General features: G+C 51.5%; 4 protein-coding genes across 4 annotated transcripts; 1 reads left to right on the top strand and 3 right to left on the bottom strand.

The window, feature by feature from the left end:
- Window positions 1-1,363: 1,363 nt before the first annotated feature.
- TGAM01_v208364 (hypothetical protein) lies at window positions 1,364-3,272 on the bottom strand (the record flags this gene model as incomplete). The annotated part of the gene is made up of 3 exons (XM_018808350.1): window positions 1,364-1,794; window positions 1,858-2,690; window positions 3,202-3,272. 3 exons carry the CDS (start codon window positions 3,270-3,272, stop codon window positions 1,364-1,366), a joined length of 1,335 nt encoding a protein of 444 aa, XP_018658396.1.
- A 3,480-nt stretch (window positions 3,273-6,752) lies between these two features.
- On the top strand, window positions 6,753-8,180 carry TGAM01_v208363 (hypothetical protein; the record flags this gene model as incomplete). The annotated part of the gene is made up of 1 exon (XM_018808349.1): window positions 6,753-8,180. The coding sequence occupies one exon, from the start codon at window positions 6,753-6,755 to the stop codon at window positions 8,178-8,180; it is 1,428 nt and encodes a 475-aa protein (XP_018658395.1).
- Window positions 8,181-8,716: 536 nt separating this feature from the next.
- Window positions 8,717-10,519, bottom strand: TGAM01_v208362 (hypothetical protein; the record flags this gene model as incomplete). Its single annotated transcript, XM_024550312.1, has 3 exons — window positions 8,717-9,072; window positions 9,177-9,853; window positions 10,446-10,519. The coding sequence occupies 3 exons, from the start codon at window positions 10,517-10,519 to the stop codon at window positions 8,717-8,719; spliced, it is 1,107 nt and encodes a 368-aa protein (XP_024404920.1).
- A 1,552-nt stretch (window positions 10,520-12,071) lies between these two features.
- Window positions 12,072-18,095, bottom strand: TGAM01_v208361 (hypothetical protein; the record flags this gene model as incomplete). Its single annotated transcript, XM_018808348.2, has 3 exons — window positions 12,072-12,208; window positions 12,266-17,387; window positions 17,631-18,095. 3 exons carry the CDS (start codon window positions 18,093-18,095, stop codon window positions 12,072-12,074), a joined length of 5,724 nt encoding a protein of 1,907 aa, XP_018658394.2.
- Between the last annotated feature and the right edge of the window lie 2,612 nt (window positions 18,096-20,707).

Here is a 20,707-nt window from a genome sequence, read left to right as displayed (position 1 = left end):
CGACACACACACACACACACACACACCCACGCCCACCTTCCTGTTGCAGTTGCAAGGGTCTCTCTCGCATTGCTTCATCATGTTGCTTTGCAGCCTCTGTACGATGTCACTGTACTGTACAGTACTTGTTACCGTGCACGCCATGGAACCCAGTTGGTTGCTTGCATGCATTAACAAATCAAGGCCAGGCCCACCAGCCATGGGTATCATCTCATCACACTTGCTGCTGCCTGAGGTGCTTGTACAGGGGCATTGACACACACATAAACCTTGCAGCAGCAAAAAAGCGAGCAAAGCAAAACACACACATAACAACCCCCCCCCCCAGTTGGACTCGTTATGTAAAACCTTACAGGCCCAGCCCCCAAGCCCATGCTCACAATGCCCCTCCCTGGTCGCTACGGCGTTTGTGCCCGTTTGGAGAAGCAGGAAGTGCTTCCCCGGGAAGCGCTTATCGGGGATGGCATTCCGGCCAATGGCGCCCTCTATATATGGGCTTTCGAGGGGTAGCATTCTGGTGAAGTGGCAAAAGCGGGCTGAGAAGATACAGAAAAAATGGGGGGTCACTGCGAGAGAGAACCAAAAAGAGAGGGATGACGAGGGCGAGGGTGAGGGGTTATGCATTGTGTTGCGGCCCTTATATTTTTTTTTTTTTTTTTTTTGCCCTGCCCTGCCTGCCCCCCCATGAAGTTTTGAAAGGTCAAGCGAAAAGTGAGGTGAGGTGAGCCCGAGGTTGCCAAAGGTGAGTAAAAAGAGACAACGAGGGGAAGACGGTCGAAAGTGACTGCACTGGGGACCAATTGTGTGAAATGACCTAGGCCTGTATCTGTGCGAGAACAAATTACACAGGCATGTGATTAGAGTAGATTGATTGGTGGCCGAGATGCACTTACAATAAGATTGCGCCAAGTGCCTACAGTAGAGTGGGAGAGCTGCTAGCCAATTCGCCAAGCAAATGGTACAAAAGCCAAAATCAAAGCCTATCGCGACGCTGATGAAAGTGAAAGAGAAAAAATAGTAGAACAAATAGTAAAACAAATGAAAGATCAATTCGCATAAAAAAAGTCTTCGTCATATTCAGTCATCTGTTACAGGTAATCTGGCAATCGTAATACAATCTCCCTAGCTGTGCCTGTTCCTCCCAAAAAAAAAAAAAAAAAAAAAAATTTACAATAAAATACCAATAAGAGCAAATCCCATTTCCCATCGCTTGCTTTGCTTGCTTTGCCTTGCTTTGCTTTGCTTAGTTTCCCATAATTTCCCTTGCATTTCGTAAAACGCTACCCATTTATACCAGATGTGGTAAACCAAAAAAAAAAAAAAATAAGAAAAAAAATAAAAAAAAAATAAAGCAATTACCCGTCTAAACGCCCTGTGGTACCATTTCATCTCGCTGCGTCGCTGGGGTGTTCTGCGCCACCGTAGTCTGGTACGACGGATACGGGCTCTGCGCAGTGCTGTTGCTGCTGTTGCTGTTGCTGTTGCTGTTGCTGTTGCTGTTGCTGTTGCTGTTGCTGTTCACGTTGTTGATGTTGTTATAGTGTCTGTTGGCCATTGCCAATGCAAAGGTGATTTCGTGCCGTCGTTGCTGGACGCAGTTCTCCAATCCATGAAGGCGGCGCTCCATGCCATCGAAATATCGCTCGACAACGTTGAAATGGGTCTGAAGATTGTCTAAAAGTAATAGCACGTGGTTGGCGAAAGCGCTCTTGTCTTTCTCTTCCTGCTCCTCCTCTTCCTCTTCGTCATCATCGTCATCGTGTTCCCCGTCGGAATCGGAGCGAAGGTATTCACCTAAAGAACCAAAAAAATCCAGTCAGCATCTCCATTTAGGTTTAAAAATTTAAACGTAAATACACCTGAATTTGGAAGAGAGACTGGAAAACTGCTCACTGGAAACCATGCAAGAATCCGGCGCGGGGCCAACGTATGGAGGCGGATCTACCTCAATGGACTGCACAACTCCTCTATTCATCCCGACAATCTCGCCTCCGCTGCCAGCATAAAGCGTGGCCAGATTCGCTCGCCTAAAGTCCGTGGTAGGGCGGTGCTCGGTAAACGTAGGCGAGAACATGCATCCAAGCAATCGCAAGTCGTCCAGCTTCGATGCGTTGATACCTGAGCTGTTGAGGTGGACGACAAAATCGTTTGTGCTGGCCAGTTCTTGAAGCAAGTCCAGCTGGGCCCTCGTCTTATCCCTGGACTCAAAGGCGCGATCCTTGGGTACAACAATGTTGGGACATTCCGTCAGCGAGAAGCGCAGCTCGTAGTAGGTCTGCGGCTTGTGGGTTTTGGACTTTGGCCGCCGACTGGTGCGCGACGTCTCGCAGGTGATGAAGCGGACGTTCTCGGGGTGAATAAACAGGTAGACGGCCTGCTTGTTGCTGCGGCCCTTGTGGCCCTTGCGAATGATGTAGCTGTAGAGCTTGAAGATGGACGTGTTGGTCGCCGTGTTGGCGTACAAGTCGAGCGACAGGTCAAACATCTGCCTCGTCTCGCCATTGGCGGCCCTCCACGTCACTCTGTTCTTTCGGTACGAGACATCGACAATCGCCGTGGTTTCAAGGTCGTCGTAGCAGTCCAATTCGGCCGATACTTCGGGGTCGGTCGTCCGCGGGCTGCTGCTGGCATCGAATGGGCTGCTGAAGTTGAATCTATCGTCATCAACGCCCTGGTTGAGGTAGAATAACCTGCAGTTGAAGTCTCGGTTAGCGATTTCACATGCAAATCAACAGACAAGTCTAGGCTTTGGCATGATGTCATTTTCATCCGCTCGACAACCCTCTGTTCATCGCACGATGGGTCTTTTGCTGCGGAACGATTGTATGTACTGGTGACGGAAGCAGACTAAAGAGGGGTGGTAGCAGCAAACAACCCACTTGTTACGCCAGCTTGACACAACAAGTCAATTACTTCGCTTCCTCTCCGTTGTCCACGGCCAGCAAGATTCCGACTCTTTCCAATCGACTTTGTTCATTGTGAGCAGAGTAGAAGATTAGGCAGCAGTAACAGCAGTAACAGCAGCAATAGCAGCAGCAGCAGCAGCAGCAAGGTATCGGCAATACTCAATCTTGTTACACATGCAACAAACCATGGCCGAGCAAACACCATCGCAAGAGAATAGCACGAGCCGTTTTCGCTAGTTGTGAGGAGAGACAAGAGCAGACAAAGGAACTGCAAACAAAAGGACTTGTTACTAACCCGGACGAGGGAGAAGACGGCATCAATTCGTCACTGTTTATAACATCGTCTGGAATGGTCCCGTAACCCATTGCGAAATAGGCAATATGGGACAGTGGAGAGGCAAATGATGATGATTGCGCAGTGGATGGAATACGGGAGAGTGCTGGACTGAAGGGGGAGAAAAATGCTGCTACCCGGCTCTGGTCGCTTGGGACTCTGGTCGTGCCTACTACTTGTAGGGGAAGCCAGACGGTCACATAATTTCAGCTGGCCAATCGAGGCATGCTTGGTTCTCAACAAGCAATCTTACATAATATCTACATGCCTAGTTTAGCCGATACCTGCTGAAGATACTTGTGCGGTACAATACCTCTTTCATTTGCCAGGGATCATCGCGTGACATTGATATACGAAACCCCTTACTCGTACATCGTTAGGCCGGTAACACAAACGTTGCGCCTAGTAGGACTGTGGTGAGAGTAGCAGTACTAACGTGGTAAATTACCTTGTAGTAGTTGCCGTGTGGGAGCACAGAGCACCCTGTATTATACCGGTTCAAACCTCGTTCACGCTGTGGTACACTGTAATGGGTAGGTATTCTCAGTCGTCCCCTTTCTTGGTCTGTACTCTCAAGACTTCTCAACTCTCAGGTACAAAAGTCTCTCTCTGGAATGCAACGTTGGGGATACCTCTCCGTACCACGGAGCACAAGCGCTAACAATACAGTCTGTATCAGCCCGCGTCATGCCTTGATTCTGCTTAGTCCGCCCAACATGTCCTGCTACTACTAGTCAGTGTATCATCTGCCAATAGACCAATCTCACTAGTAATAGGCAGTGCTGTAATTGTTTGCTATGCTTCAATCAAGCCTGGTTGGTGTGTACAAGCAGGTATCGAGCAGGTCCTCCAGGTCCAGGTACCGTCCTAGCAGCTCCCTTCGTATCCATCCAAGCCATCCCCCTCTCAACTAGGCCCTGAGGAGCCGTGCTAAAGAATATCAGCAGTTGCTAGCACGAGCACTATGCCCAAAATGAAATTGGCTCAACGGAACCGCTCGCCGGGCCAATGGCTGGGGCCGGGGCGCATGCCGGGCGGGGCCGAGAGAGGGCGGAGCCTCTAGTTTGGCGTGGCGGGCCTTTCATTGTTTCTCCTCGTCGCCGTCACCGCACAGAGCAGCCCGCAGCCACGGTTCGCACGGCATTTGCCAAGTCGAGAGTCTGGCCCAGTGCTTTGTTTGTTTGCTTGCTTGCTTGACCTGTAGGCGTGGCTTGACCTGAGCTGCAGGCCTGATTTGCAAGTAAGTAGGCCTACATACTTGTAGGACTTGCTGGTGTCATTGGCCGGTCCGGTCTGACCTGGTCAAGCCTGCTTTGGGCGCGCTTCCTGGGTTCGGCTCAGCCCTCTTGGACGTGCTCCTGGTCCAGGTTCAGGTCCTGGCTCGGCTCAGCTCCCACCTCCTTCTCTTCAGGCCTGCCGCTCGCTCGCTTGCTTTGCCAGGTGTGCCCCGTCCATACCTGCGCACTCTGCGCTGGGGGATGGATGTTTATGCCGTTTGCTGTTGACCCCTTCAGGAAATCTCCAACTCAGGAGGGAGAGGAGAGGGGGAGAGCAAAGTAAACAGGCCGTGAAGACAAAATGAGCTCTCCATAGCTCTATCGAGAAATCAGGTCAGGTCTCGTTAGTTGGCGACGCACATGCCGCCCGTCCTCGCACGAGATCGAGGACCAGTACAGTAATATCTGGACCCTGCTACAGTATGGGCTGAGCGATTGTCTGCGCGTGGGCCCTTCCATTCCTCCCAACTAAATAAGCCGGACTGGACGGGGCCGCCGCACCCCCAAGATAAAAGTTGGAGCTAGCCGACAAGATCTGATCTGTGTCCACCAAGCTTACTGCTAAAATAGGCTCACGCTTTCCTTACTCTCTTTTTTTCTCCTTCCGCCAAAGCACGGGTAGATCTTGAGATCTGAACCCACCGCATTTGCGGAGTCTAATTAGTACCAAGGATGGGTGCTAAGAAGCTTTGAACCGCGAGAGAAGCTCCCGAGATGAGTCAGCCATCATGGAGCCCCGTTTGTGCCGGCGGGGTCAAAGTAAAACGTGCTGTTGTGGAGAGAGCGCGTCTGAGAGTCGTTGCTGATGTGGTGTGCGTTACTGTATGTGGTTAATGAGTTGAAGTAGTGGTGGAATTAAAGACACTCACTCACCTAACTTTTCTTTCCTTTCCTTTTCATTTCACTCTGCTCTGTGGCTCCTTTCATTTCTTGAAACCTGGTCAAATTCATCAGAATTCGACGCAGCATGATGAAAGGGGCGGCAGGGGAAGAAAAAAAAAACAAGAATGCAAAGGTGCCCAAACCTTGACGGGCAACAATTCTCGTGTAACCTGATGACCATTGGCCTGAGCAAAGAATCCTTTCACGTCATTCACCTCGCTCAACCGCCATTTGACGGCAACCTTGCCACCATTGGCGAATAGGTTCCTGGTAACAGCACTCCATTATTAGCAATGGACTCAGGATAATGACGCACAGGCAAACAGAAGCAAACAAACTCGCATAATCACACAGTCCTCAAGCGTTAATATGAGTTTCAAGAATGATCTGGGCCCCCAGCCTCACGACGGCCCCCCCACCAAACACCAACCATTGGTGCCTGCCCATTCAGGATTCTGGCATGATAAGGAGGAACACATTACGCCACAAGTTGCGCAGACCCAATCGGCGAGGCCATCGGTTCAGCCAGCTATATGCAAGCCCTTCACCGGTCATTAATAGGTGCATTGCCATGCCCTGCTAGGTGCGGCCTGCAATGCACCTTGGCACGCCATGCAAGGCAGACTGCCATCATGTAAACAGGCGAAGAGCGGTGAATGAATCTAGGCTTGAGGGCACGGCGAGGCTCTGGTGTAACTTCACCAGCCAGTCATGGTTGGATTAAAGTATACCATGGAAGAGAAAAGTACCCTTTGACCTATTCTCACTCATGAAGAACGTCTAGGAGAGAGCGACAGAAGCTTCGTTTTCTGTATCCTTTCACTCGAATAAGGGCGCCACCTGGTATAATTAGAGAAAGAGATAGAGGCCGGTGCTGAAGCAAAGGGAGGATAATCGTTTCAGCCACCGCAGCCTTTCGGCGTTGACGTGTAAAATATTGCTCTAGTAGCCAATCTTTGGTCGCCACATGATAGATTCCATCACCGACTTACATTAGATCGTGCTTGTGCTTAGCCGAGCAATTACGGCTTTGCGTGTTTTGCGTGTGTACTTGACTGATTGGTAGGGGTATCTGAACGATCGAAGCATGACCCCATTTCGGCTGAACGGTAATGCTTCTTCCCTTTCATCTCTCCGTTTCTGCTAATCCATAGATGTTGACTTGGTTCAAGGGATGGAAGCTGGGAGTACTAATACGCCGCTTTGTCTCCCAAGATCCAAAGGTTCTTCAAAATAAGATTAAACGCAATTCTATCGAGTCCCACAGTTATTCTTGTGACCAATTACACAAACAAAAACGACAATTCATTCTTTGATATTTTGACATCACTCAGATTTCACTCACCAGTAACAATGACATTCTCCATCATTTCCAACCGAGCCGAAAAAGCCCGCACTATGCCCACTGGCAGAGAACTGGCGCTTGGTGATTTTGCAGAGCAATTCTATGGCGTTGTCGAGATTCCGGACAGCATGGACGATGAAGTCAAAGTTTTCTTTCGAGCCTTTTTCAACTGGTTTCGCCTTGTGCATCTGGTTGGGAGCGGACATGGATATCTCCTTGACAAGACCCAACGACAAGCCTATCACATGCTGCTAGACTGGTGGTCTGGCACCTACTGTGACCCCAAGACTTGCATCTATTTCCTCTTTTCCAAATTGGCACCGATCCTATTCAGGATTAATTTCTTGAATGATAATATGCGGCTTCATTGGTCGTATCATGAGAAAGATGGCGACGTAACCTACAAGGAGCTTGTGAAAGCCAATCTCTGCGTTGAGCTTTCGAAAGAAGAGAAATTCTCCCATCCTGCCGTCGGACAATTAGAGAAATGCGTCTCCTCTTTCCTCGAATTTCTGAACCATCGCTATGATACAGTCACGAGAACCGTCATGGATCTGAAAGGGGAACAGTTTGCAGAAGAGAGCATGCCTGCTGACGAGATGTCTGATTATAACTGGACAATGTGGCGAATTTTTGTATCACAATTCTGCGGCATCAAGGCCGGAGAGCCCCCACGAGAGTGGCATATCTCGGCTGGACAGCGATATTATCGCGACACTGAGTTTTTGGTGCTGCGAAATCGCGAGCGGGGACGACATACACGCATCGAAGAGCGCGAAAACGAAAGCCCGTCTGAAGATGGGGTGGGAAGGACTTATCTTCTTAGGCCCCCAGAATCTGACCGACTGGTGCCCAAAACCTCGGCAGATTTCATGGAGATCTGTCTGTCAGAAGCGACAAACTTTGAGTGGCCCGAGATCCAGGGGCGAAACTTGCTCGCTTCCAACATCATCCCACATGTGGATAACGGACTTGAAATCTATCGCAACTACCCCCAGTATCTTTGGAATCGTATGGGCGAGACGTTGGAAAAGACGTCAGCCCTTGTTCGCGGGGGGCCTCCGCCAAACTACACGGCCATCAGCCATCTCGGGCGTCGCCAAGAAGGTGGCCAGAGCCACTGCATTCCAAAGGGCTGGAAATACCCCGTGCCGTCCGTTGACAAGTTCAAGGTTGGGGAGCTGGTGAGGGACTTGCAACAGCTTCAGGGTGTCATCGAGACAGACTATGTGTGGATAGACCTCCTGTGTCTGCCGCAGTGCGAGGAAGACGACGAGCAGGACAGTGATGGGCAGGATTTCCAGCTGAAGCTGCTGGAGCTTTCGCGACAGACAGTCATTTTCCACAACGCGGTGAGCGTGGTCAAATGGCCTCACGAGTCGTTGGACCTATCCAGCCTGATGGGGAAAATCATGGTGCGTACTAATAGTACCTAGAAACAATGTTATCTCGGCGTAAGACCATATGATGGAACAATTAAATACCGTTAGTGCTGAATATTCAAGTCTTTGTTCTGGTAATATCGCCGATTATGGCGTTGGCGTTGCGTGTTTCCTTCGCGTGCATGCTGGTAAAAAGAATGGATTCGAAGACTGTGATGAAGTTGTTGGGAAGAATGTATGTATGGAGAGAAGAGGGAAAGACGGCATCGCTAGACTGCCGTCATAGGCAGTTAGGTGGAAGTGGAAAGCGTGATGTGCCCGTCATCTCAGCACCTGATTTCAGCCAGATTATAAACAGCCACAGGTAACCAGATTTGAGTGAATGGAGAGGTAGAGAGAGGAAGACCAATGCCATCAATTCTCAAACTCGTATGCATCCATGTTCCGGCTTGCCAACCTAGTACTTTACTATTCTGACCTCATGATACTTTTTTGTTTCTCGTTCTACATCAAATATCTAGACTTAATTATCATCAAAAATGCAAATGCTCCCTTTCCCAGCCAACTCCCCCCTGCTAACAAAATGGCTCTCAACTCTTCTTCGCCGTCTCGCCTCTCAACTGTGCCGACATGGTGTCGAATTCATTTCGAAGCTCGCTCAGCGTCTCCTTGGCTACTTCTTCGCATTCTGTCTTAAACTCCACAATACCCTGGTCGACCAACCTGCTGACTTCGTCTAGCATCTGCGCAGTCTCTTCCGGTCCGTGCAAAAGCGGGTTATACTCAGCGTCCAGTGCAGCCGCAGTCATTTTTTCAAGCCGCTGCAGTCTGGTATTCATGCCGTCTAGAAGCTTGCACAAAGAGTTCAGGCCGTTGTTTATAGTGCCAAAGCGAGTCATGATGTCTTCAGGTATAGATGGAATGCGAACACGGGCGGTGGTGGCATCTAGCATTGAAAAGAAGCAGTGAGCATGAGGATCCCGCCAGGAGAATGAACATGGACACGAAGAAGTTTCAACACATGCCCATGTTCAGTTTATGCGCTCTCACCCTCAGCAAAATCAGCATCGTTAGATGAAGAGTAAAACACTTCCAGGCTTTTGGCAGGCTTGCCCAGGTTGAGGACCTCGCCACTCTCGTGGGCGTACAGCGCATCGAGGTTGGCACGCCTTGCGTCTATAAGCATCTTGTGGTTGGGCGAGAAAGCAGCGGCGATCTTGCCCAGGTCTGCTTGTGATAGCAAGTTCGTGCCTGAACTGTCAATTCGGACGTTGATCTCGGTTGCGGTGGCGAGAGCTTGGATTGACCTATGCAAAGGTATGTCACTGGAATTTGGCGGCAGAACGCTATCTCTTGGGGCTACCAGATAAGGGTTCCGTCGCAACTTGAAGCGCAGCGTATCAAACGGCGCCGTCTCCGTGGCAGCTTCGAAGTTGATACTCTCAATATCCTCGGGATAGACGAACAGGTAAACAGGCTGTCTACTAGTGACGATGTGTTTATGTGTGAGCTGGAGGTCACCGTGTAGCCTGAACAGGGCCATGCTTGCGGGGGTATCCAAGAAAATGTCGAGATCCAGGCCATTTTCGCTTTGCACATGGTTACTGGCATCCTCCCAGGTCACTGTGCTGATTCCTATCTGAGTCTCGATTTGGATAGAGTCCCCAGTCGGCTCCGTCTGCTCTGCGCATCTATACAGGGGTGGATCTGTAATGGGGATCTCGAGGCTGCAGATGTAGTCATGATTAGCATCTGTTATACTGTACCGGACCGGCTCTTAGTCGGGTTAGTGTGTCTTGGACACGACTGGCCGATCCTATCTAATCGAGACTGTGTGCAAAGCTAATGGAGGAATTAGAGACTCATGGGAAAGGAAAAGAAGAAGTGAAGAAAGCCGAGGGAGCAGTGAAGAAGACCATGTCACCATCTAGCGCAACACAATACAATCACAGCAAGAGACTCGAGACTTTGAATGGTCCATCAGCGTGGCTGGGACGAGGTGAGGCGCAAGAGCATCGTCGAGAACGGCAGTGTTAGCGAGCGGCTCTTTTTGGCGCTACACCCCACACGTGGAGTTCCAAGAACAAGACCTTGCCCTTTTCAACAATCCAGATTTCGCCCGATCGATGAATGCGAGCGCGACAGCAAGGATCATTGTGTTTTCTACAGAGTGCCGAGAGGCAAGCATTGAAGCTAAACCAACAAATGACTTGCAGCTCGTTGTGCGTCTGTGCTGGGGCCCGGGAAGATGATGGCAGTGGAGTGGGTAAGAGGGCACGACAAGCATCAAGTAGTTGAAGTGTATCGAATCGCACTGACCTGTCAGACATGAAGACTGACTGCTGCATCGGATCATCTTCTTCGAAATGATGATACGCTCCATCGTGTGCCATGGCGAAAGAGCGAAGCAGAGCTCGAACTGATGATTCCCAAATAGGGCTGGCAAGACTAGGGATGGGTATTAGCAGCAGTATTAATTACTAGTAGTATGGGGTGGGAAAAAGTGGGATGACAGAAGACGGGGGAGACGGCCGAGTACAAGTAAGTTCTGCTCAGTCCTGTTCCCCAGGCGGTGAGGGCCCTGCGTTGAGCGGTGCGGATCCCGCGTTTTCTGCCGGGCTAATCACAGGCATAACATTGCCGAGTACATTTGGCTACACGGCAGCCAAACGTCTGGGCAGCGTATCGTGATGTACATGGAGGTGCGTCACACAGGCACCATTCATGGCTGCGACCCGAGCGTACAAGTAAGATACTTGAACTGCATCAGTGATATTGGTACTACAACGGTAGTATTAGTACAACATCAGTAAGGTTACTAAGTACTAATACTACACCAGCAAAACTACCTGCCTGTAGTAGTACTACGCCAGTAAAATTAGTATAGTAGTATGCACTTCATCACCAGTACTAGGAATTGCATGAGCAAGATCATTACTACCTCAACAAGTTAGAACTACCTCAGTAGTATTAGCATCTCATCTACGTGTGTTTGTATTTTGCATAGTAATTTAAAACGCCAAACCTCTATTCCCTTGCTATTCCTACTCTACTCTATTCTATCGACATAAACGCCTTTCGCCCTTGCCCTCCCAATCCAGCACAGCTACTCTCAAATCCACAAACAAAATTGCTACAATCCAAAAAGCAAAATCTTCACGGCATTATTGACCAAAAAGATGCATGGAACATCAACAGCAACAATCGTAAAAATGATAACAAGTCAACTGAATTTGTGCAATGCTCGATGTGCCATGCCTTAGTACAGATCCAGCTCTCCTTCTACCTTTGTTATCCCAGGTAGAGGAAAAGCATGTCCTCAAGAAAAGGCAGTTAAAATACAAAAAAATTGCGTTAAAAACAAATCCCTCCTTTTTTTTTTTTTTGGTGTGTGTGTGTGTGAATTGTTGTTCACAAAGGTTCCTTTCCCCTACAGCACTTGACAAAAAAGAAAGGAAAAAAGGAAAAAAGATTGAATATGTAACGCTCGTCTGTTTTTTTTTTTTCCCCGCAACTTTTGGCATGATAACGTGGCTTGCGTGGAAAGCAGTCTTTGCGCCTTGATGAGTAATTGACTATAAAAACGGATAATAAGAAAATTTTATAGATAGATAGAGAGAGAGAGAGGGCTGCATTCGATAAGAATGAACGCTTGCGTAAAAGACAGTATGCTGAGAATAGGTGGAATGCTCATCGTGCCAGTGACAGTTTTATCTTTTCAAAAAAGTCATCTATGACAGCCTGGGAAATCGATCTGAGAGCTTCAAAAGATCATCCGAGAGAGACAATGAAAAAAAAAAAAGAAAAAGAAAGAAGAATCGTTCAGAGTCATAAAGGAAGTCTTCCGTTAGATGTATGGTCGTCACGTTTGGGAGGCAGGCGAGAGGATTTGGAGAAAGAGTCAAGAGGTTGATTAATAATGCATAGTCGATTGAACAAGAAACTTTATGCCCGAGAGCGCGTAGAGGCTAGGGGGGTATTCAAGGCAGACTGTCCACTAGAGTGAATACTAGAATGGTTATGATGGTTGTGGCTGCGGCTTCTCTTGTTGTGGTGGTGAAGCGTTCCGACATCGTGTTTGCCTAGCCAATTACTGTTAGATTTTGTCTTCGCTAATCTCGAAGTGATGAGAAACTTACCATCGCAACAGGCCCTCACATTCTCGAGCCGGTCCGCATCCCTGTCTTGCTGCTCAATCATCTCACGGAGATCCTCGGCGCTGTCATGAACCTCGCTCGCCTCGTAGATACTGACATTTTGGGCGCTAGCCGTCCTGCTGCGGATCGTTCCAGCGAGCTTGGATCCGCCTGACTTCCAGTACGAGCCTACTCGACCACTAATGCTACCAGTTACAGACTTGGCCGGGGTTGAGTTCTTCCCCGGTGTCAGCGTGGGAATATCCAAAATCATGTCTGGGCCCGGTGATTCATTTCGAGTGGTGCGAGAGTTGTATGATGACAGAGACGGAGCTGAAGGGCGCGAAAGGCCGTTGGCAGATTGCCGGCCGCCAAAGTGAGGGTTGAACTCGTCAACATCTTCTCGAGTCAGGTCAGCAGCCATCTCTTCCGCGTCGAGGTGGCCATCCTGCCCATTGCTAGTCCTTAGCAGAAGATATGACAGCGCGTTGAACCACGTCTCATGTCGCTGCCCAGTGGTGCAGGTAAACTTGATCGTCCTTCCGGGAGAGATGATGATCAAGCTCTTGCGGTGAAGGCCTGGTGGCATGGGATTATCGTCTGTGACTACTCGCACGCCTTCGATGGGGAGACTCTTCGCCTTCATCTCAGTGCGCCCAGCTGTCGACGGGTCCTTCTCGCTCCAGTAGATGGTTCTCGTGTAGGGGTGGACCCAGAAGTAGCGACGGTGTCGCTTTTCCGAATGTTCACCGCGGCCAGTCTTACGAGTGTACTTCCAGATGTACTCTCCAATCATCGTCTGCGTTATGGCTTGGATCATCCTGGGATCAGTATTGGGTCCAAAGCCAGTGGCGGGGTCAATGACGCCCATATCTCCAGCCCGCATTCCAAACCTGTTGTCCAGTTCCGATACGAACGAAGATACCGAGGACCGCCTAGACATGCCAGCAGACATGCCAGTGGAAGACATGGCAGTAGAAGACCTGATGGGCGGCGGCAGTGGGATTTCGGCAGTGCCGTAAGAGTAAGACGACGAGCCTGCTCGGTTGACAACAGCGCGAGGAGTAGGGGTACCGCCATGGCCAGAGGCAGGAGATAGTGGCCTGCTCTCCCGGCTAGGGGTACGCGGCGTTGGCTTTGTCGCAGAGGCAGGCCACAGGGGAGGGCCCATAGTGCCTTGACTCTGGGTTTGCGTCTTCATCTCGCCAGATGAACCAGTGCGGGCTGCTTGAATCATTTGCTGGTGGTTGACTGGCAAAGGGGGGGCATCTACAAGAGTAGATTTGGCGCTGGTAGCACTGCCAGGTCTGCGTGTAGGCGTAGAGTCGCTCGAAACAGCCGCTGCGACCGTGTCGGCCTTCTTGTTCTTGCTGGAATTGACGGAGAAGGGGCTGTCCAAAGTCTCACGATTGAGCTTGAAAGCCCCCACGGTATCAGAGCCGCCAACAGAGCTGCCAAATGAAAGACTTCTCCTTCCACCACGAGGGGTTTGAGCTCCGCTCTTCATCAGCTGCTCAATGGTTCCCGACGTCAAGGACGTCTGGGCGCCTTGGTCGCTGGTCTGATGAGAGACTCTGCTGGCAGAAACTCCATTGGCGGAGATTTCTCTCAACGGTCGCTGAGACTCGGGAATATTGGCTTGTGAGGATGCCGAGCGCAACTGGCTTGTCTCGTCTTGGGCAATGATGGGCGGTGATGATGTGGAGGTGGAGGCATCAAGAATGTCAGTGTTTCTGTTGACAACATATGATGCAAAGAGGTTCTGGTTTGATATATCACCGCCATCATCGACAAAGGGAGATTTGATGCCTTCCGGCAGAACGAACCCATCCCTCTTGGTGGGGCTGACTGGCCGAGTGTCAACTGACGAAATAGAAGAAAGGACAAATTGAGGAATGATGGCAGGCTCAGGTTTGATGCCCTCTGCTACAATGGAAGATAGGCCAAGCGCAGGGCGCGCGAGTTCTGCGACTTCTGCGGGTGCGAACTGAGTTGATCGCAGCAGCTCTTCATCGTCGATGGGCAGCTCCTCAATGGGGACTGTGTTCTGGAAAGAGAGGGTAGAGAGCGTCAATTCCGCAGGAACGGGCGCAGGTTCGGGAATCGGGTGGACATTTTCCACAGCAATGGTAGAAAAGGCCAGGGCCGGCTGCACGGGCTGCAGAGACGGCACCTCTCTAGGCTCTAGCTGCTGAGCCTGGATCGACGAGAAGGTTAGTGATGCAAGTGACAGAGGCACCACCATGGCTGCTGGTTCTGGGATAGGCTCGGAGACGGGCTCGACTTGTTCTGACACGATTGGTGAGATGCTAAGCTCGCGCAGGTCGGCAGAAGCTGGAGTATCTTCTGGGGCCTTTGCAGATGCAGTCAATTCGGGCAACTCTACCTGCTCCTCGATGACGGGTTCGATCTCCTCTGATAAAATGGAGGCGATCGTAAGCGTCGGTGGAGGAGTTTCAGGCTCGGCCTTGGGCTCCAATCCCTCTGCAACAATGTCTGACAGACTCAGCACGGGTACAGGAACCTCGGGCTCTGCGATTGGCTCTGAGCCTTGGGCGGCTATGGCAGATAAGGTGAGGGCTGGCGGAGGAATTTCAGGCTCGGCCATTGGCTCCAGGATTTCACCTTTGATTGCCGATAGGCTTAATTCAGCCACCGGTACGACCACCTCAGGCTCCGCCCTAGGCTCCAACCCTTCAGCGAAAATGGCAGACAAGGTGAGATCAGGTGGTGGAGCCTCAGGCTCGGCTTTAGGCTCCAGGTGTTCGGCCACTATGACGGATAAGGTCAGGTCAGGAGCGGGGACCTCTGGCTCAGGGACGGGCTCCACACTCTGCAAGATGGCAATTGGCGTCAGGTTCAGAGTAGGAATAGGTGCTGGCTCTGGCTGCTCTTCTTCTTCTTCTTCCCGAGGCGCGATATCCTCGGATAGAATGGCGGACAGATTGAGAACAACAGGAGGCGCTGGTTCAGGAGCAGACTCAGGAATAGACGCAAGATCAGGCTCGCTAGATAGCGAAGAAGGAGGCAGAGGGAATTGCGCAAGCTTCTCACTAATATCGTCGTACTGCGCACCGGCATCACTGTAGGCCACCATGGACGCTGGGCGGGAATACGTAGCAGAGCCCGCCTGTCCTTCTTCTCCAATGCTTCGCCATGATGCGGCGGAAGTACGGAAGTCAGTGTTGGGAAGGACAGATTCCATCGACTTTGGTCTTTTGGCGGCCTCGCCGACGCTTAGTAGCACCGAGTTGCGGGAGCCATTGTGACCTAGCTGACCAAAGCTTGGACCGAATTCAATGGGATCCGTCATGACACCGCTGTCCACCATAATGACACGGGGCAGCGGGGGAACGGCTGGAGGTGGTGTGACTGCGCGGCGAGTAGAAGCTGGCGTGACAGAACGGAGGCTCCTGCGGCCAGGAGTATAGACGATAGATTCATCGTCACTACCAAAGTCTTGCAGCTCAGCAAAGAGACTCTGGCCGGGCGTTGAAGGGTCGCCGCCGCCGCTGCTGAAGCTCGCGCTGGGGCTCTGGAACTGGGGCTCTTCGCTCTCTTGTCGAGAGCTTCTTCGGGATGGAGTACCCCTATTCATGCGCATTCTTCGTAAGGTGGCGGCAGCAGTGGGAGACCGGTACTCTGGATAGTCTGCAAATTCGTCTTCATCAGTCGAGGTTGACGCAGTGCTGTCGAATGAATCTCGCTGGCCGTGCCTTGACATGGTTGGCTGCAAGCTGGGAGGTCGCCTCATCTTTCCAAAGCCTCGCGATGATGATGAAACGCCGACCTCGGTATGAGCATCGCTCTCGTCAGACATGTCCTCGTGCCCAGTTTGGAAGTCTTCTGTTTCGGTTCCTGGCTCAGCCGTCTCGAAGGCGGATTCGCCACCGTCCTCTTCGGCAGCAGTCTCAAACTGGTCACTGGTCTCGATGGATTCGAGAATAGTCTCGTCTCCGTCTCCAGGTGTCTGCAGTCGCTGCAGATGTCGCAGAGGAGAGCGGCTGCCAGCACCAACACGGATGCCAGAAGAACGAGGTGAAACATCATGTGCATCTTCCCACTCTGGGTCTTCTGTGACGACAGGCTCTTCTTCCACGACAACTTCTTGACGACTGGAGCGGAAGCTACCAAGTAACCGGGGCTGCCTGACTTTGACTTCTTTGGGCTCAACTCGACGACCACGGCGAGCGGGGGCGGGAACAGAAGGGCCCTTATCAAGCTCGTTTCTAGCCTTTTCCAAGTCGTCACGGAGGTCTTGAATGATGCGTCGGAATTCCAGCTTCTCAGTCTTTTCACGGTGAAGCTGGCTTCGCTGACTCTGGATAGTTCTCTGGGCGTGCTGTAAAGAGGTCTTGAGGGTCTCGGTCTCGAGCATGGAGTGTCTTGGCGTAAGCCCCTTCATGGGAGACTGTGGAGGTGAATGCTCGGGCGTAATGTCAATGGCAGAGACTTCTAGATCCTCGTCACTAGTGCCGGAAGAGGACTCTCGCTCCTGGGCTTTAGCCCTCTGGCCAGCAATAGCCTTGGCGAGCTCCAGGTTCTGACTGCTCAGCTCGTCAATCTTGCGCTGCATGGCGGCGCGCTCACTCTCGGCCATGACAATGGCGCGCTTTGCGGTGCCGAGCTCAATGTCATGGTGCTTCGTGGCGGCGGCGTGCTCCTCGGTCAGCTTAGACAGAGAGAGCTTCACTTCGTCTAACTCCTTTTGAGTGGTGGACTTGGCAGCATTGGCGGCGTGGAGCGCATTGTCAAGCTTCTTCTCGCGGTCAGAAGCTTCTCTTTGCTGGCCACTCATTTCTTGCAGGCGTGTCTGAAGATTCCAGTTCTCTTCCTTGAAGCGATGTTCACTCTCATCGAGAACCTTGAGACGCTGCTGCAGAGCTTCGGAGTCACCTTCCAGTCGAGATACATCATTGCGGAGATCTTTGACTTGTTCATCTCGTTCGCCGAGGATAGCTTGCAAGCTGCGGACCTGGGCAATCAAAGAGGTGCTGATCTCGGCAGCGAATTCGATGTCGTGGACTCGATTGGTTGGCTGGTTCCGCGATTTGCGGTTCGGCACGTTGACCTTGGCAGGTGAGCCCGTAGCTTGGCTCTCAAGCTTGGAAGGACTGGCAGAACGCTGTAAAACATAATCGACCCGAGCTTTGATTAGCAGTTGAACGAGTAATGCGCTGAGATGAAAGTTCGTGTGGATCTAGTGTACATGTGCAAGGCCAGGCGGATGAGATGCATGTAAGGCTACATTATATAGATGACTGTGACTGTAAAGATGGTTGATTTCGTCCTGGACAAGGTAAAAAAAAAAGCAGAAGGGAAAGGGCATGTGATTATGTCTGGAAATGAGAATGAAATTGCTTCTTACCCTGCTTGATCGGCTATCCAGCATGAAAGGAGAGCCTGGGTTCTCGCTACTCGTCACTCTCTGCTTGGGCAAAAAAGCCCTCGCAGATTCTCGCGCCAAGTCATTGTAGTCCTTCTCAATGTCGACCAGCCTCTTGCGCAGCTCGGGCGCCAGCTCCTCTTCGGTCGGGAGACTGTCGATTTCTTGCAGCTGCTCGGCTAGGGTCTTTCGCTGCGACACCAGGGCTGTTCCAAGCTTGGCGGCTTCATCTAGGCGACGATCGGTCTCTGCGAGTCGAGCCTCGAGTGTGCGCTTCGCCGATCGGGGGTCGGATGCAGAGCTGGCGGCCCTGAGTTCCTGTTCGAAGTCGGAGAAGCGGAAATGGGCCGGGGTGGTCGATGAGGCCGAGACAAAGGGGTCGTTGGTGCTGTCTCCCGCGGGCGCAGAGAGATCAGGCCGGTCGGAAGTGACTGACGACGACGCCATTCTGATGGCAGAAAGCGCTGCGTCCGTCCGTCTGTCAATCAGCGGCGGACAACCATCAAGATGTGATTGAATCCGCAGCTACCAAGTCCCGGGGAGGTTGGCAGCTGGGTCAAGCGCTGCGGCGGCGGCTTTGTGGCGGCAGCTGCACCAAAGCGATGACGGAAACAATGGGCGTTGCGGAGATTGAGGGGAGAGGTGCGGCTGCGTGGCTTGCGTCTGTTGCTTGGTGGTGGTGACGAAAGAAACAAAGACGTTTGGCTGCGTGAGCTGGCGCTCTGCAAGTTGCCGGCGCGCGCCCCTGGCGTTGCCCTGAATCGGCTGCGGCAAAAGGAAGCTGCAGGGGGGTGCTGAACAGGCGATTGGTGGTGAGTGGCCTGGACGGGGAAAATTGGATACTGGGAAAAAAAAAACCCAGGCGTCGCCGCAGACCCTGCTGCACCAAAACCGGGGGTCGCTCGAGGTAAGCACAAGAGCGGATGATTGGAGAAGAGAAAAGAGAGTTTGGCTCTCCGAAATGACGCTGTGGATTGCGCGCGCACGGGGCGGATAAAAAAAGGAAGCGCAAAGGTAGGCGAAATTGGCGAGATATTTGGAAAGCCAAGCGGTGCAGAAATATAGAATAATGAGAAAGAGAAAAGAAACCGGGATCCAGGCAATGGAAATGGAAATGCGAAAAAGGCACAAGGCAAGATAAGATTAGAAGCGCTGAGGCTGCGGGCCGCTGTTGTTTGTTGTTGCGAGGTGGAGGCCAAGCAAACAGGTACAGGCAAACGTAAGCAGCGCCGAGGACAGGCAGCCAGCAAGGCGAAGAGGAAAAAGAAAACCAGCAAACAGGCTCGCAAATCAAAGACGCAGTATTTGTTGTTGTTTTAGGCGGTGATTTGTTGTTCTTTCAGCGCCGGCGGACGGCAGACGTGGCTCGAGCCGTGTGGGCAAGCCAGATTTCAGGGCCGGATCCAGTCGAATCGAGCGCTAGGCACGGCTCTGCCAGACGGAATGCAGTGGAATGGAGCTGACGCGCGAGTCTCTTTTGCTGCGGATCGGCGCGCGCACTGTACGGCGACTCGGGAGTTGTTTCTCGAGAGTCGGGCTATGTTGCAGGCAATGCGCGAAAAGTCGCAATTGTTGTATGTCGATGGCAGGTCGAGAGAAAAAGGCAAGAAACTAACAAGTCGCAATACAATTCAAGTCGGCGATAGATTGGCTCTGTCGACGACGGAACTTTTGTCTTTTTTTTGGTGGTTTTTTGAGGTTTATTTTTCCCAATGTTGATTGCAAAAAAAAAAGGAGCGGATAGGGTCGATCGGACGCGTAGGCAGAGCTGCGAGTGCCCAAAATACACGAGGCGTTGTATTATTATTCTAGCGGTAGGTTGTTTGTGTAACGAGTGAATCGAGTCGGAGGGGGACGGGCAAAGAAAGAAAAAACACAATTATAAAAAAAAATCGGAGATCCAGCCGCGAGGAGCACATAGACTTGCCGGGACCCGAAATTTGTGATGAGGTTGGTGAGAAGAAGAAAAGAAGAAAGGTGTAAGGAAGAAGAAGAGAGGATGCTGCAGCAAGCCGAGGAGCGAGAAGCAAGAATACTGCGCTGCTGCGTCTCCGTACAGCTAGGACCAGGCTAAGCAGAGGCATAGGGGGCCTTGCGCCTTTTTGGTGGAGCACCTGACCAGGGGACCGAGAATAATAATTGGGAGCTGGAGCCTTGGTGTTGAGTGACGAGAGTTACTGCTGGCAGCAATAACAGTAGCCGCGATGTGGCTAGATGGATAGATCGCGTGGCAATGGGCACATGTTAAGTAGATGGAGCTGCTGTAATCGTTGGCTAGTTACCTGAGGCATCGCAACATGTGCAATTGGCGACGAGCAGCCTGTGGTGTAATAGTACCTGTCTGGATGTGTGCCGTGATGTGATCCCCGCATGTCGCTGCTACAACCAGAAGTCCAAGAGGCACAAGCACGCAGCTGACATAGCATCTCCATCCACCCATCCGTCAAAACCACTCCACGGGTAAGAATTGTTTGTGTGCCTTGTTTCATTCTTTGTTTGCTTGTTTGGTCCAGCATTTGACAGCAGCGCATAACATGCATGATCATGACTTGCATAAGTCGCCAATGCTCACTGGATCCATAATGCGGCCTCATTTCCAGATCCCACCTGATGCGAGATTTGCCGATTTCCTCTAGGCCATGCCGCTGAGCAATAAATAGCATCAGTAATTCATGCGACACCACCAGCGGTACGGAGTACCTCGTCGCGATACGGGAGTAGCCAGTACCTGCAATACGCACAGAGCTGAACACATGGGATGGGGAAACCATTTTTGGGTGTCATGGAGGCAGCACTCTGGTCGGGACGGCTGCCCCAAATGGAGCCCAGTGCATGTTTCAGCGTCTGCATCTCCTCCAATTTCTGGCCCCCATCACCACCCTCTGCTCCAGATGGAGGATGAATTGCGAAATATGCTTCGAACTAATGAATGTAGTGGTATCCTGCCGCACTGCATATAATACAAGGTTAGCAATTCAAGGTTTTGCCCGTCTATGCCTGAGGTGAGTATGGAGTAGAAGGTTAAATACCTGCCTCACCAGCGCAAACAAAGCCTACAT

The sequence above is a fragment of the Trichoderma gamsii genome (assembly GCF_001481775.2).
Source record: "Trichoderma gamsii strain T6085 chromosome Unknown Scaffold_35.2, whole genome shotgun sequence".
Lineage (NCBI taxonomy): Eukaryota > Fungi > Ascomycota > Sordariomycetes > Hypocreales > Hypocreaceae > Trichoderma > Trichoderma gamsii.
This window is presented reverse-complemented; position numbering and strand designations above follow the sequence as displayed.